The following is a 17,954-nucleotide window of genomic DNA, read 5'->3' as shown; positions in this document are numbered from 1 at the left end:
TATTTAGTTTTTTCAACCAGCTTCATGTGGGAGTAAATTTAAGTTTTAGAATAACTTGAACTGTTCCTGTCTAGCAAAAGTATATGTTTTGTACAGAATCAGTCAAAAGTTTGGGGTAGCCTGCTGGCTGAATGGTTTTGCTGGACACATGGTGCAACATGCCCTTAGTAATTGAATCTCCAGTTGAAGTAGATGCAAAATGCCAAAAAAAAAAAAAAAAAAGAAGAAGCACACCTACTCAAGACATCTAAACACATATGGAAGTATGAAATGAATAAAAAAAAGTGTAACAATCTCCACACAGAGACCCAGCTGAGATGGTTTGGGATGAGTTGGATTAAATGAATAGCAGCCAACAAGTGCTTAACATATGTGAGAAAGATGTTATCAAAGCATACTCTAAGATTTAACATACTTTGATTTGTTCACACTTTTTTTTCTTTCTTTTTTTTTAGGTCATAAATCCATATGTGTTGTTTTATTTCAAAGTTTTGGTGTCTTGTTCTATAGGAATAGCAAAAACCTTTGAATGAGAAGGTGTGTCCAGACTTAACTCTCAGCAGTAACTCTCTGTCCTGCCTTGACTTATGTATGGAGAGCATTCCCCGCTCAAAGTATTGATCAGTCATTCCTCCACTGAATGTGCAGCTCAGGAGGAACTAATCAGCGAAATCAGTTGCTTCAGTTCTCGTCCAGGGCAAGAACCCGCGCGCTCTTGGCCGTCCTAATACTAACGCGTGGCTTGATAATCAACAATGTGCCTCAGCTAATAAGAAAGCGAAATAACTCCACATCCTGCCACCAACCTCCCGTCTCCCGATGAGCCTCTGCATGGCTCTAATGACACACACCCCTAGCTTTGGGTCAGATAATTCCATTTTTGTTAGTGTATAAATTGACAAATGATTAGTTAAACAGGGATTTTATTAAGCAGATGATTTCGCCTCAGTTGGCTGTAATTGGGCTGAACAACTCAGCATGTCGGCAGTGGAAACACACACACACACACACACGCACCATCACACATTCATCTATAAGCAGTAAATTGTTGGCCCCTCATGCTCTGTAATTAGTTGTGCTGATACCACAGGGCCTGTTTTGTTTTGATTCATCAGACAGGGCCTGATTCTGTTTTTGGATGCTAAGTGACAACTGCCAGGAGACCACATGGTAGATTGAGGTTCCTTGCACGCCCTCTCCCACATCTGACAGGCTTATCATGTCTGCCGCTGTGCAGTGCTGTTGCATCTGCAATCAGTGTGCATCCACTGTGGAGCCCGTAAGTGAACAGGGAGGAGATTAAGGTTAAGTGATTTTTCCTTATGTGTGTGTGTGTGTTTGTGTATATGTGTGTGTGATAGGGGTGTGATTTTCAAGGGGACAACTATTGGGATGGCACCGCTGGAGGGGATGTGCAGCCTGGAAAACTCTGGAGGCATCAATGTGGTACGTGGTAATACATTTCTCCTCATTTCTTCTCCCTGATCTGTTGTTCTTTCCTTTTTCCCCTCAATCTTTTTCCTCCAGCTTGAATCCATCCTCTATCGATTGTCTGTGTTTTGGTGTATTGAGAGCCGCCTCCAAAATGTGGACTTGTTTTTATCACTTCCACATTTTGCATTTTGGTTTTAAGATTCAATTAATTGATTAGGGTAAAGGGTGACAGCTAAGGGTATAGAGGCGAGAGGTTAAGGCTGCACCAATCGATATTTATATATTAACAATAGATCAAATGTCTGTGTAACGCTTATAAGGCCATAAAGAATTATCTGCAAACTCTGCAACTCTGCTTTGTAGCCTCTATTAGCTAAGATGCCTCCACTCAGCTGTCATCAACCTGGTGTCCAGCAGCAGGAGGAAGCTGTTTGCAATTAAGACGCTCTGATAAATCCAATGCCTGCTCCCGACTCAGCTCCAAACAACAAACAGACACAATCAGAGAGCGCAGCGTAGCATTTAGCAGCTAAAGAGGCAGATTTTCTTCTCAGAAGTTGGTGGAGACTAAATTGGAGCTAAAAGTAGGGACTCATATTATCAGGTGGATGCAAACGTGACTTTAGGCAGCTGTTGCGCTCTGGCTGCTGGATGTGTAAATGAGTATACAACAGTAGTGAGAACAGGGACGTAGACACTGAACCTTTTCCATTAACCTTGCGATGGATGAGAATAACACCTGTAACCATGGTAACTGTGCAAAAAAGATAGCAACAGCCATGGCCCTCAAGATGCTTAGCAGATATAAAAATTAAAAATGCAAACATGAGACTGAAATGTCACTGAGGAGTACTCGACTTGGATGTTTTGAGTTTTTAACTCTCTGAATTTCAAGCGGTGGATGTATGGTCTTGGCTCCTGTTACATTTTCTTCACACTGTGGCTTCATTTTTCCCCACAATATAAAGTCCTGCACCTTCATGGAAACAGCACAACCATGGTTAGAAGTTGAGAGATTTTGGAATATTTTTTTTTCAAGAGCCCACAAGTGCCTACTAAAACAAAAAAACAACCTGCAGTTTGGCAAACACTTGTGAATGTTGGCTGCAGCTGAGTCCATTTTTTTGTTGTTTTTCATAGAACTAGTGCAAATAGTTTATTATTTGTGAGTTTTTACATTTTCCAGACAGACTAGCGTGTCACAAATGGTTAGTTCAAGGGCCACTGGAGAGTTAAGACTTTGGCAATTCTCTCCGTTTTTACAGGTTCTGGGTGGCAGATGGTGTTATTTTTGGTGACTTGTTCTTTTGACGATACCGTGTCTGTCAAACCCACTAGTGGGTGTTCGTGTTCAGAAGGTGAAAAAAGTTTCAATCAGCTTACAACACACCATTTTTCGTTTATCAAAAAGTGGGCAGGGCTCTTTAGATTTTTTTTTTTTGTACCTTATGCAACGACCACACAGTCAAAGACCCTGAGATGACATTTTCTTGCAACCATTGACCGAAGCTCCTGTTCCGTATCTGCAAGATTTGATGCACTGCATGGTTGCCACATGATTGACTGGTTGTATGAATAGGCCAGTATAAAGTCCTCAGAAAGCACAGAAACTCTTTGGAATTACTTTTTCTTCCATTATGACCTGCTTTGACTTATCAAATTCACTCAGGCATTCTGAGTTTGCTATTTATAAGGAGCATCTGCTGGTGTGAACTATGGCTCAGAACAAAAATGATTTTAGAGGACTGACCATCAACACCTGTATACAGCCAGAATGTAAGAGTTTCTACAGGATATTCATCAGTCCGCATTTAGACAAACTGTCAGTAAGTGGAGGTGATTTAGTTTTGTGGCTCCCTAGATGTGGGAATCCAGCTAAGATGACTCAGCACAATGGGGAATGATTAATGGGGTTAAAAAGAAACCCATCATCTTAACATCTCTGTTCAGAGTCCACCATACGTAAATCATGTTGCATTGAGAAACTGAAGGTCATATTCAATTTTATGAGCAATTCATGCAGAAAACCTTCAAAACTCCAAAGGCTTTGCATACTTTTTCTCGTCGCCGTATGTCTTTGCGGTAAGCTCAGCTAATCTCTTGTTGCATTCAGCTACTTTGCTACACTCAGACCCAAGAATGATGTCGATCTACTCGTCTCATTCTGGACAAGAGAGCAAATATGCTAGTTCTCAAAATATAAACTACTCTTTAACAGATTTGAACGGATAAAAAGGAAAAGGTTGTTTTTGTGTTGCCTAGTTTCAAGATTGGTGTGACTCTTTGAAAAAAAGAAAAAAACAAGGTCATCTCTCAGTGGATGTTTGGGATATCAGTTTGACAGCCGTGCAGTCCACTTTTCAGACGTGGTTCCTGTCAGCTCTTGCTGAAAAATAGATTAAATATCTCGCCATGACAAGTCAAGATCAGTTACGTTGAGACACGTTTGATAATCGAAAGCAATTGCTGCTTGACAGGAAAATTCCTGGATTAAAAAATAAACATTTAATCATCCTTAAATACAGGAAGATGTAGTCTGCTATTTTGGTGTCATTTTTTTCAGTTTATTTTCCTCATAAACTTATTCTCAAACATCTGAATATAGCCAAGTTTTATTTCCTGACTAAATGAGCTGATCTCATGGAGAAAAGGCACTACACATGCTTAGGATCAGCACAATGTGGAGCTACATTAAGCAAATCTTAAGGACCTTTTCTAGAAAGTCTTGGCTACACTCAAGTCTCTCCTTGTGGCAGCTTGAAAGTATCCACTCTGTAGCAGCATTCAGCCTGTTCAACTGTATGCCTCCACATATGAGTGCAGCAGTGGACTGAATGGCCAGAGAGATCGATAGCTTTTCCAAGCTTGATTAGCTTCTAATAGGGTCTTAGCTGTCCTGTGGGCAGAGGCAGCCTGTAGAATCCAAATGTCCTGTGGCTGACAAGCACAGTCCCAGCGCGCACACACACACACGCACACACTACCTCTGTGGTTCAGCTCTCAGAGCAATAAATAGCATGTGAAGGATTTCACTGCAGAACATCAGCATTTCCAGACAGTTAACACATCCCCATTTTATACAGTATGCATAATTCAGAAGCAGAGCTAAGAGTGAATGACAGCTTTCATCGGATCAAAGAGGAGCTAAATACATACGAATACTGTCACTTCTGTGTGTGTTCACGCAGCTTTATCCTTGTGAGTTTGACTTTTTTACCTTTGAAACTGGGACACTGTAGCTGTTTCTTACTTCTTTGGGAGTTTAGCTTCGAGTTTACATCATCCAACTACTTCAAACATTTGCAGTGATTATGCATACAGCGTATTTATTTTTTGGTTAAGTGTTTCAGTGTTGAGTTGCCTTTTAACAAAAGCTTAAATGCTTCTGCCTCTTGGCCAGGTCGTTATTGTAAATGAGAACCTGTTCTCAATTAACCTGCCTGGTTAAATAAAGGAAAATAAATAAATAAATTCTGCATTGCAAAAATCACCATCTTATGAACCCATTATGAACTACAGCAGTGGTGTGACTCCGATATATCCGATATATCTTCAGTGGTTGTTGAAATATCTCAACAGCCATTGGATGGAACACCACAAAATTTAGTGTAGACCTTAATGTTAAAATAACATTGTTGATTCTGAATCGTGCAGCACTTATGAACAAATGCGTGCAAAAGTAGTAACATTGCAGTCAGGTGGTCTCTTGGCCCAGTTGGTTGCTTTCTTATTTTAAACAATGTAAAATATAGTTCGTCAGTCTCAGAATTACTATTGTTTGTGTTGCTAGGCAACATCAGGATGGGATTCATGAGCCTTGGCCAATGTTATAATGCTGATAAGTTGTAAAACTCAAAAAGACTAATTTTCACTGGTTGCTGTCATTAAGAAAAGAGAATAGTGGAAAAATTAGATTTTACTAAAGCTGTGTGTCCAGTGGAGATAAGTTTACAAGGTGTGCTCTCTCACACTTCTGTTATTTTGCTCCTCTGAATAAGTCTTCTTAAATTTCCTCTTCCCGTTGTTCGTTGATTTTGAGTTTCAGATTTCCATTTAAATAGGATGAATATTTTAAAGTTTGTTTTTTTTTGGCCTTTCTGCCCTTATTTGACAGACAGTAGAGAGAGAGACAGGAAAGTAGGGAGAAAAATTGGGGAGGGACCTGCAGCAAATGGCCATGGGCCGAACTCGAACCCACAACCGCTGCGTCGTAGACCACAGCCTCAGTACATGGGTCGCCAGCTCAACCAACTGAGCCATAGCGGCGGCCCAATAGGATGAATATTTAACCAGACTTTTGTTGCACCCGCAACTCCAAGCTCTTTACAAGGGTGGAGTCAATGGGTGGCCACCACAGACTTAAGTCAGGTCACCCCACACAACCAATAGGGAAGCCCATTAGAGGGCTACACACACAATCATACAACTGGAGTTACATCCAGTAAGTATGATTTTTCGAGCAGAACTTTTTTCGGGAGCCATTTTTCAGCAGATGTTGTTCCCATCCCCAGATGCATTTTAACAGGACTACCACCTCAAATTCAGCCACATACACCCAGGTGGTTCTGACCAACCAGAAAATGCTTACACTGATTTTGTAAAAGCTAAAGATTTTGTATTATTGTCATAGAATCGTGTATAAACAGGATACAAATGCATTTTTTATATATCAAAAAAGAATACGTTTGTACATCTGTTGATCAGTTTCAGTGTTGTTTATGTTTCATTGGCGATTTCGTTGAAGCTCTTGTACAGACTTAAAGACTGTTGAGATGTAACCTACTTTAAAGAACTCTTGAAAAAAGCGGTGCATATGATGACCAATGCAGAACCAACCAAGAACCTGCAGCAAAAAGACAGAAACAAAGAGACTACATGGACATACTATATTGATGTAAGCATTTTTCATGTGCTTGTCTTGTATAATTGAAATTATAAATATCTTATATTTTTTTAAATGGAATATTTTAAGCAACACTTTAAGATTATTTTAATCAATTGAAGGGCCACATAGAAAGCTTTTTATACTGTACATGAGTGTACATGAGTACTACTTCTACATGGAAGTGTTTCCTGCATAAGCAAATAATGAGAGTGAGTGACCAAAACAAGACTAGTTGGCCTGCAGCAGTATGCTGGGAAAAAAAAATCTGTGCCACGGGCCATTTAGCCAGAGGCTCAGCTGTTTTAACTTACATTTTAATACAGACTGATACATTTAGAATGGCAGACACCAAACACCAAGGTTATAGGTGTCCAGTTTAACTGTCCCTATTCTAAAAGTTAATCCACACCTTTTGATCACGTGTAATTGACCATTGTGTAAATCTCATGTTGACATTGTCACTGTGAGCTTGTTGGCATAGATTAGCATTTTGCTTCTCCAGAACATTGAGCATGACCGTAGGCTCTTTGGGGTGTTTCAAGAGTGGGTAGTCGAAGTATAATCTTACTGCTGAATATTATTAGTCATAAATCTACAGAAACTGACATACAGTGATACAGTTATTTGGAAATTGTTGTTGTAATACAAGTGACATCATTTTGAGTTGCACTGAATGAAGATGAAATGCTGTTTGTTCAGTTTTGTCACGTTTCAGTCGTCCATGAGCTGTCAAAGAGACAGTTGTTCTGTAAACTTGTCATTCTTTGTTATTTGAGATCCAAAGAGGTCAGGTTAGAATTAGTGTAGGAGCCGTTTATGTTTATCGGTGGCATGTCATTTAATATGGATTGTTTGGACACATGGTGGCGGTAATTGGACACAGGGTGTATATGTAGAGGGCACAGGTGACAGGAAGAGGAAGGCACAGGTAGGGGGAGAGCCAACAGTTCTCATCAGACCAGCACAGATATATACCAAATTCACCATCGGAAAACCGCTGTATTTTCATTCGTTGCATATCATCAAATAAACCATCCACTAAACGGCAAGTATACAGACTGGAAATTCTGTTTTTGGTCTGCGTTGGGTCACTCTGCTCCACCTGTGCAATATTGGCAATTAAAGAACATTAGGAAATTAGAAAATTGCAATTAGATTGTTAACTAAGCTCACAATAATTTGAATTGTTACAGTATTTTTATAATGTTGTATCGGTGCTTTAGTCACTCTAAAGGCTTTGAGTTGTTCCTCTATCACTTTCCTTTAACACACCATACCTGTCAGTGCGCACATGTTATTTGAATCACATAATTGACACAGATCTGCGTTTCCCCTGCAGGACCACTCGGAGCTGTCCATCGGCGCAGCGGCTACCATGGCTCACGAGATCGGCCACAACTTCGGCATGAGCCACGACCACGACGGCTGCTGCGTGGAGGCCACCGCCGAGCAGGGAGGCTGCGTGATGGCTGCTGCCACGGGGTGAGCCTCAGGCGTTGCATGAGGCTACAGCACAAACCTGCTTGCGCTGAGATGCTGACGCTAACAGCTTGACATACGAATAACAATTCCATCAGCTGAAAGGGGAAAACAAATTACATATTAATGCGGCTGCCTTAAGAAATCTTTTTGTCACTTGAGAGTTTTGATTTCCCTCCGATATCAAAACACCAAACTTTTCTACTTTTCATCACAGTAATAATTGATTTTTAATCAACAGTTTTCATTAAAGCTGCATTTCCCATGTTTTCCTTCATGGAATTACTAAGAAACCGAATGAAACAAAACAAATCCTCTTGTTTGGTGTCCTACAAACCCTCAGAGCACTGAGTAGAAACATTAGAAAACTGCTGTTACATTGTACCAGACAAGGCAAGAAAAGATTAGTCTTTATATTAGGGCTGCAACTATCATTTAATTTTTTTTAATCAGCTAATTATTTTTTTTTCTCTGCCAACAGGATATAACTGAAAATTATTTTGTTGACTTCAACCAACAGCAAGCATTCTCAAAATAAAGAACCTGGAAGAAGCTTTTGCTAATGACTCAAACAGTGAACTAAGCAGAACAGTTGCAGATTCATTTTATGTTAATTGACAAACTGACTAATCAACGAGTGGCTGCAGTTCTAATGCTTGGTATATTTTTGCAAAGTTTACTTTCCAAAAGTGAAATAAAAATTGTCCCTGTCCAGGCACCCATTCCCTCGAGTCTTTAGTCGCTGCAGTAAACGCGACCTGGACAGCTACTTCCAGAAAGGAGGGGGCATGTGTCTTTATAACATGCCCAACATGAAGGACCTGGTGGGGGGCAAGAAGTGCGGCAATGGCTTTGTGGAGGACGGAGAAGAATGCGACTGCGGAGAACCTGATGTGAGCACCTTTGTTCATTCGTATTTGTTCACACTTCCTCAACTACAAATAGTAAAATTGGCATTGCATCTGCAAATAAATTCTAGTCATATGTTATTTTTTTGAGAATCATATGGTTTTTGTTTAGTTACTGTGGCGTTTTTCCACACCTCCTCAGACAATGTTTGATTTCCGTTTATTTGTAAATGGAATTATGGAAGAGGCTTACAGAGACTTTGTCGGCTGATTTTCACACTGTGCTAAAATGAATAGAAAACAACATCCTTCTGTTGACAAAATAATCTCACCATAAAAATCCACTCAGTAGCTTCCTAACAGCCTCCCTCAGCAGAACGAGCTGCCGTGGTATCATGGTAATGTTAAATTCCTATTCCTTTGAGCACCCTATAGACTTTTTATCCATGGATTCTCAGCCATTACCAGTTCCTTCATCATGCTTCCAGTCGTAATGCTAAGCTACCCAAACCTCGTCCTGACTGAAGTTTTGTTAACACAAAAATGTGAAACTGATGGTTATCTTGTGACCCTTTGATGTCTTATTCTGTTATAAAAAGGTGCCATTTTTTTCAGAGGAATTATTTTGACCAGTATCCCTGTCTCTGAAACTAAGAGGCCCCCTATCGCGTGATGCTGCTACCTCCGTGCTTCACTGTAGGGATTCATCTGGTGATGTAGAGTACCTGCTGCTTGCCACACGTTGTGCTTGGAGTTTTACTCAAGCACTTCAGTGTTTGTCTAATCAGACCAGAGACTTTTTTTTTTTCTTTAAATGCAGTTTGGCAGACTCCAACATGCTGTTATTTACCTTGTACTCAGAGAAGCTTCTATCTAGCTGTCTAACGATAAAGGCCTGATTGAAAAAGTGCTGCTGGGATTGGCGTCTGGCATGTTCTCTCCATCTTTGCCAAGAACTTCTGAGACTCTTATCAAGGGACCGTTGGCTTCTAGGTCACCTCCCTGACCAAAGCCCATGTTGTTCATTTACTCGGTCAAATGGCTGACTGTGCTAAAGGCAACAGACAGACATGCAGTCGTGGTCAGATTGTTCAAAGTAGACAGAAGTTGCAACTGAATATCAATACAATACAATACAATAACAATTATTATTTGTTTATATGTCATAGCTGGAGCATGTAGCTATTTTTACCCTTTCCTTGATGTTGTATCTTCTGTAGCCGGCCGCCATCGCAGCCTCATCATTCATGCGCTCTGCATCCCAATTGTGCAACACAGCTGAAAGATTGCTGAAAGTTTCCTCAAATTGGGATGAAGTGTTTGCGCTCAATAAAGCCAGAGGTTAAGTAAACCTCCTTTGGTTCGAGCAGCAGAGCAAATTGAAACAGAGGAAGCAAATTGGTAGCTGACAGCAGCGGCGGCGCTGACGAGGACTGCTTGTTATGACTCCCACGCAGAGCGGAGCTGACAGTCAGGCACGGGCTGCTGACAAGCCACCTGTTCGTAGCATTGCAAATGAGACGAGCTACAGAACGCTGCTTAATGGGCTCACCTTGACAAACATATGGGTGTGGCGCTCCAGATTGTAAATGAAATGCAATCCCCCCCCCTCCTCTTCTTGTTTTTCAAGTTAGAATGCATCCGAACTCAACTCTTTCACAACTTTTAAACTGTAAAACTAGATGTGTTTATTATTTTGAAAATATAAATGTTTTTTCAAATGTGCATGTGGAACCAAAGAAGGACATTTCAGTTTTAGAATTCAAGCAACTCTGGCTCAGGCTTGCTGTTCAAATGAACATCACTCTGCAAACAAGTTAGTGATTTTTGTTGTTGTTGTTGTGTTCACCCATAATCCCCTCTTCGTTCTTTCCTGCTGGTATAATTGGCTTTTCTTTCTCTTGCTTGAGTCAACTCCCACATTTGTTTTTAGCATAACCGTTGCTCTGCTCAGGGCACCATGGCAACGGGAGATGTTGTTTTTGTCTACGCCGTATGACACGGGAACAGCAGCAAAGTCACATCTTTTAATTTTATGTTTTTTTTTCTTCCTACCAACATCTGTTGAGATTGTGACTTGTCAGTCACACTTGTCAAACCTCTGTTGCTTTGAACAAGTGTGTATGCAAAAGTGTGTTTGATGACAGCTGCTTTTTAATGAGTCACACTGTAAAAAAGTTTGTGTTTTTGGTTCATTATCAAGAACTCTCCAGTAAATTGCCTCAATGGACTTTTTGTAAGTAACGATAGTCAGTAGAATTTGAAAGAAATCTTTAGACTTACTAACATTAATGACTGATTATTTATTATCTAGACTGGAATTTGCCAAAATGCATATTGGCAAGCCACACAGCTTGTAGAAAGAATGCCCTTCGGACAGATGAGACAAAACTGGAGCTTTTCAGCATGTGACATCAGCTCTGAAGCAAAAATGAAGCATGCAAAGAAAAGAACACTGTACCTACTGTGAAACATGGTGGAGGCTCGGTTATGTTTTGCTTTGCTACATCTGGCACAGGGTGTCTTGAATCTGTGCAGGGTACAATGAAATCTCATGACAATGAAGGCATTGTGGAGCGAAATGTGCTGCCCAGTGTCAGAAAGCTTGGTCATGGGTCCTCCAACATGATAATGACCCAAAACACACAGCTAGAAACATCCCAAAATGGCTAAGAACAAAACATTGGACTAGTGACCTTCTATGAGCCCTGATCTAAATCCTATTGAACATCTGTGGAAGGAGCTGAAACATGCCATCTAGAGAAGGCACCAGTCAAACCTGAGACAACTGGAGCAGTTTGTTCACGAGGAGTGGGTCAAAATACCCATCGATAGGTGCAGAAGTCTCACTGACAGCTACAGAAACCGTTTGATTGCAGTGATTGCATTAAAAGGTCGTGCAGCAAAATATTAAGTTATGGGTAGCATCGTTTTTGTCCAGGCCTGTTTCATTTGTTTGTTTTTTAAAAAATGATTCTGTTGTACCACAATTCCAAAGCAATGTCTGATTTATACAAGTTAATTTTTAGTAAATTTGTATTTATTATTATTGCATTTGTCAGTTATTTTAGTGACAATATTGGGTTTTTCTTTTTTTTTTTTTAACAGAAGGCTACCAACAATTTTGTCCACATGTGTACGTTACTATGCAAATTGGAAATAATGCAATCGCTGTAAGGTGATACAGGTTGTAATCATTCAACAGTTAAGTCATATTGCACAGAGGTGTATTCACTTCTGTTGTATGCTGTATGTTTGACATTTGTATGTTGTTTTACGCTGCATTAATGGCATGCCAGTATTTAAATCTCCTCGTTCCTTTTATGAATAATTAAGTGCTGTGGTAATAAGCCTGTATTACCACAGCAGTAATAAAGGAGCCTTTATTAATGTCTGACCACCTTTTATACCTGCTGACTTGAGGTTTATTGCCATTAATGATTTTTTTTAATAAAGATTTTTAGTTGCAGTTCAAAAGTTTATTATTAATTAATGTCCTACGAACGTGTGAAACCGCTAAATGGGTGGCTTGTTAGACGGTGAGAATCTCTTGATCATATTTAATGACTCAAAAGGTCGAGAGATTTTTCACAACCCAAACACCGTTCTTGCTAGTGGCGCTTTATTTATACAGCAATATGATCAATTAACATCAATAAAATCATTGATTACCACAGATTTATTGGAAAATGTTACCTTTTGATGCACATATGTTGAAGTAGAGGTGAGCTCAGGTGGACAGGGATTGGGCGTGTGAGTGTGGATTTGGTTTTAACCTTAATTGCGGTATTAAATGCGTGTGTTTGACTATTTGCAGGAATGCACCAATGACTGCTGCAATGCCAATAATTGTACCTTGAAGGAGGAGGCTCAGTGCGCCCATGGAGTGTGCTGCGAGGGCTGCAAAGTAAGACACACACACACACACTCACGCACACACAAACTCATGTGCAGGCAGCGTGGCGTAGGAGGGAGCTCACCTCGTTTGCAGTAGTAGCTCGGTATCATTAGTTCACTGTCAGTCATCATGTCAGTGTGTTGACATACTGTACCCACAGCGCGTGTCAGCTTCCATCACAGCGCAGCTCGTCGCCTTCACATCACGCCAGCACTTTTCATCTCTGCTCTCATCTCGCTGTTCAAATGCAGATCCTGACATCCCATTGTAATACACAGAACTGTGAAACCAAATTCTACTGAGCTTTAATCTGACAGAAGAGACAAAACACTGAAGATGGCAATAACTTATGCGCCGTCTGCAGAAGAAGAGCTGTTTCACCTCTTGTTGTTTCTCTGTTGAAATTCTATATCTTTTAATACAAATGTTTCCTCTCCGTGATGTATACTGTATTGCATATATCATTTTTTTTTACATACTGCACTTAGCGGGTATAATATTTCTTTAACAACAAAATAATACTGCATATCTATTTTCTATCTTGTGTACTTTTCCTCATATTTTTCACATATTTTACCTGATGTCAGTTTTATTTCCTTCCAAAATGACCCCTAAAGCTGCACTAAAGAATATTTCTATATAAACGATGCCTCAAATGACCATGTGCTCTATATCTGCTGAATGTGTGGATAAATATGCAGCTGTTTGCTTATGTTACGCCCCTCTGCACACCTAATGGCCTTGCGGTGGCAATGCAAGAGTTTTTGGGTGGTACATTATTGTCCACACATAAGCAATGTTTTTATCTTTTCCTATATTTCTGCTTTTTCTGCTGCTCCCATCAGATAATGAGTGCAGCTTTAATGAAATGACAACTAAAGTCCTGTCTTTCTGCTATCCACAACAAAGAAGATATACTAGAAAATGTATCATGAAAATAGTGGAGAAACCATTTAAAATTTCATTCCAATTGTTATGGCATATTTAAAAAAAGAAAAGTTAAATCTAGTCAAGTGGGCACTAAACGTTTTAAAGTTGTTCAGTTGGTGAAAAATTCTGGGCCATGGTGTTACGTTACCTCTTAGTTAGATATGACTTTTAAGTACCATATTGTTACCAGTGCACTTTAAAATGGAGATGTATTTAAATGATGCTGCTTTAAAGATGACAGGAGAAAAATGAGAACAAGATAATTTAATAAAATATTACATTCTATGTGTTTTTTTTCAGTATAGAATTTTTTTTTTTCAACTGTGAGCTTAACAGTGTTGCTTCTGAGGAAAACAGAGAGATCATCAGTTGTCTACCAGGTGGTTTTTAACCTGTTCCCTTATGTTAAATAGACTAGCTCAAATTTAATAAAATATCACATGCTGCGTTTATATTTTTGTTCAGTATATTAACCAAAAAAAAATGCAATGTATTGAGTCTGTCTCGTGGGTAAAACCATTTTAGATGTTTTTTATTTACCTGAGATTACAACACTTGACTTCATTTCTTTGATTTGAAGTGCATTGTCATAGATATTTGAAATATTTTACATATCCTTTAAAACTATAATGTAGAGCTCCATTTCAATTCAACATGAAGTTCTTCAAATTTGAGCAAAGCTGACCTTGTATAGTTTAATACAGCAGGTTGATTTATTCCACTGCTTAAATATACCATAATACTATTGTCCTCTGTTCATATCTGGCTACTTATGCTTACTGTTAAAATCATCATTTTGACCCCATTTTCCTCTGCTAATGGCCAGAACAGCCCGCTGTGGGGCCCTAGAGTAAAAATGAGCTAATGGGCCCTTAGTGACACCCCCTCCCTCCCACTTTCTCGGCAAAATGTTGTAATATACATGGCACTGTAATTGTATTGTGTCTAAAGCCCCAGGTTCCAACCATTAGCTCTGTCCTGGAACACGACCTGGCCCCGGGCTTTTTATAGTGCCATTAGATTGTAATGATTTACCCCGGTTAAACACCAAATCAACTCAGATAATAACAAACTTGTGTTTGCATTCTGGCCACTGTATACAAAAAGAATCTCTGTATCGTCTCTGTGAGATGTAACACAACAGACAGTGATCTCCATGTCTTGTGCTCCCCTCCTCCCTCCACTGCTTGTTCCCTGTCTGTGCCAGTTGAAGCAGGCAGGTACCATGTGCCGGGGGCCAGCGGGGGCATGTGACCTGCCAGAGTACTGCACCGGGGCATCTCCTTACTGTCCTGCCAATGTCTACCTGCTGGACGGCTCCTCCTGTCAGTACGGAGTGGCCTACTGCTACAATGGCATGTGCCTCACCCACGAACAGCAGTGCCTGCAGCTCTGGGGCTACGGTAATGAAAAGACTGTCACCACACGGCACACACAATATTACAGGGATACGCCGCACATGCCCTCAGATCAGCTTTTGTGTAAACATTCTAAAATCAGAAATTTAGCAGTAGAGGTTTTGAAAGTCAGTGCATTCATTCTAATAAATCATTACAAGTGCAGTTCCAAACCGCTCTAAACTTTTCGGCTCGCACATCTGACAGCAGTCGTACTGTACTGCGTGTCAGAGTTGATAAATACAATGCATAAATTGAGCTCAGACGAAGCTGTCAAAATAAACACCCATCAAAGCCAGACGTTCTTGTTCCTTTTCCCTCTCAGATGTGAAAGCTGCATTCACAAGCATGACAGTGTTTGTACAGCAGCACAATAGATAAAAGCGACATGTTGACTTTTAATATGCATCATCCTACTTTGGCTTCGCTTTGAGACTTGGTGCCAGCGTTTGGAAAAAAGTCATGATATTATAAAGATGCCATGTCATTTTATGGAAATGGGTAAAAAAAAACTGATTAAAATTCATATAAAATAATCATTAAAATACAAAATATCGTTGAAATCAATCAAAATATTTCCTAAAGTATTCCACGTCTGATCTCAAAACCAACCTCATTCCCTCTCTTCAGTTGCCTCATTAGTCCACTATGTTTATCAGCTTACATTTTTAGCATAACAGTACTTATCAGTTCAAGGTTTCAGTTTTTTGTCAGTGGAGTATCAGATTTGTCTCTGTTGTCCCTAGCACAGAAGTAGCTGTGAGATTTATGGAAAACTATTTTATAGATTTTAATGCTGGTCCTTAATCATTGTCATGCACTTTTTAAAAAAATAACAAAATAAGAGTGTTGTTAGGACAATCTAAAGCAAAACCCAAACAAACAACGTTCTGTAATAGCCTCGTTATTCAGACTAGTAAGCTGAAGTTTAATGAATTTATCTTTAATTAAAAACATTTCCGTATACGATTGAAACCTCGTTGACTCATTTTGGATTTCGCAGAAATGTGACTGAAACTGTCCTGTTTGCTGCCCACGGCTGGCTGTGAGTCTGATTGTTTCCCTTTCCTTAAATAAATGCCTGCATCATTACACAGCAGCAGAAATGATGAGCGGTTCTTTAAATTGAAAGTGTTGTGTGCATTTACAAATGTGGCGTACTGCATTTGCCTGTTCCAGATCCCAGGTTTGTAGGGTGTAATTATTTGTTTTAAAACTTCTCTGTATGAATCCTGAGTTCCCACAGAATTGTCAGTGTTTTTTTGCAACAAGCCTGCCATTGAAGCCAACTTTATATTTTAGTGTTTCAGTTATATTATGGGACTGAGCTTACAGAGGTGAACGCAGCTCAAACAAACCTGGGTCGCCCCCAATTTCTGACTGTGGATTACACCTTTGTCAGTCAAAATGCACTTCTGAACACATGACATGGCGTGAACGTGTAATGCATCCAGTAGGTATCTTTTATTCTACCTACCTGGAGTGTTGGTTTACAGTGCTGCTATCTGGCACTGCAGCTTTTTTAAGGTAGTTCCAGGTGCACCGGTCCCATTCTGTTCCAGAGGAGGACTCCGGTGATAATATGTACACAAATGCACCAGTAGCAATACACAATACATTTAGAAACAAGAACCACACACTCTGTGAGACAACAACCATGAATCAGACAACACTTTGCCAAAACAGCAACCTATAAAAGTGCATATCGTAGATTGAGGATTCCTTAAAATAAAGTGTAACTTAGTTTTTAATTCTCAGAAAAGTTATACACTGCTCATAATGTTTATATGGTATGGTGCAATGGTAAAAAAGATTCTGGCCCCAACTCAGTTTTGTGTACTATTCAGTATATGCTGGCTTTGTAGTGCAGAACTGGCAGCCGAATGTACAGTATGTGTTTAGCCAAGCTTCGCATAAAGACTGCAGGCAGAAGCTGCTCTCAGAGAAAACATCATCAAAACTGAAACAGGTCCATCTTCCAACATCTCCAGAGCTGTGTTGTTTACACATTGTGTGTTGCTTCTTTAACTTATGTAAAAACAGAAATAAAATTTCACCTTGTGATGCCTTGGACGACGTTAGATTTGGAGCTGTTCTTGAAAAACAGCTTGGCGCACTGACACAGCATCTGAAAAGGCCTGTTGCCAGGTTTTAGCTCTGCCGAAACTCCACTGTGAGCAAAACCCAGCTGACTCTTGATTCCACTGGATGAAATTGATATTGATCTTTTCATCTGATTTTGGCTTTGATACCAAACAAACATATTTCCCAGAATGTCTGGCTCCTCTTAAAATGTAATATTCGCCACACGTCTCCTAGGTGGTGCGGGTTTTGCACTGTTTGTATGGTTAGCGCTGTGATCTCATGATCATCAGTGCAGCAGACAGGTGGCTGGCCAATTTGTTGCCAAGAGCTTTGTGAGTCAGCAGAGGAAAACATAGCTAACACAGTTAACAAGAGTAAAAAAAATAAACAGCCTGTGTAAAGAGGGCTTATGAGGTGTGTTACGTTTCCAGGAGCTCGACCGGCCCATGATGCCTGCTTTGAGGATGTCAATGCAGCAGGGAACGCTTTTGGGAACTGCGGGAAAGATGAACACGGCAACTACATGAAGTGTGAGAAAAGGTAAGAGAAGGTGACACATCATAACACACAATAAAAAGCAGAACCTATCTACGTACTGCGAGGTACGTAATAGGACTGTCAGGGTTCATGACAGCAGATGCACATTCTTTTTGTTCAATCATTTTCTGCATCGGTTTTCATGATAGATCTCTTACTCCAGTGTTTCAGTAGAGTGCGGCTACATCTCATCACAAGCAAGTATGTGATGTACAGAAGTCCACTTGTACCTGGAAAATAAAACATTAAATGTTGCGAAATAGCAAAAATCAGTAACACTCAGATTAAGTCAAAATGATCAGGTACTTAATGGAACACTATCCCATAATGCTCCTTTTTTTTGTGGGTTTTTTTTTTCCAGACATATAGATGTGAGACAAAACAAAGGAAGTAGTTTTAATGAACTAATGCATTCAAGCCAGGAGACCAGTAAAAATCATCTGATGCACTTCAAAATATAG

At 39.9% G+C, this 17,954-nt stretch overlaps 1 protein-coding gene across 1 annotated transcript in view; it reads left to right on the top strand.

Moving 5' to 3' along the window:
- LOC103361635 (disintegrin and metalloproteinase domain-containing protein 19-like) overlaps positions 1–17,514 on the top strand; it is a 186,355-nt gene extending 168,841 nt beyond the window's left edge. The window contains exons 10-15 of the mRNA XM_008287770.1: positions 1,362–1,446; positions 7,659–7,801; positions 8,514–8,691; positions 12,464–12,553; positions 14,682–14,877; positions 17,388–17,514. Coding sequence (XP_008285992.1) covers positions 1,362–1,446; positions 7,659–7,801; positions 8,514–8,691; positions 12,464–12,553; positions 14,682–14,877; positions 17,388–17,500 — 805 coding nt within the window. The 3' untranslated portion in view covers positions 17,501–17,514. The remainder of the gene's footprint in view (positions 1–1,361; positions 1,447–7,658; positions 7,802–8,513; positions 8,692–12,463; positions 12,554–14,681; positions 14,878–17,387) is intronic.
- Positions 17,515–17,954: the final 440 nt, after the last annotated feature.

Source organism: Stegastes partitus, unplaced genomic scaffold (assembly GCF_000690725.1).
Source record: "Stegastes partitus isolate 25-593 unplaced genomic scaffold, Stegastes_partitus-1.0.2 Scaffold519, whole genome shotgun sequence".
Lineage (NCBI taxonomy): Eukaryota > Metazoa > Chordata > Actinopteri > Pomacentridae > Stegastes > Stegastes partitus.
This window is presented reverse-complemented; position numbering and strand designations above follow the sequence as displayed.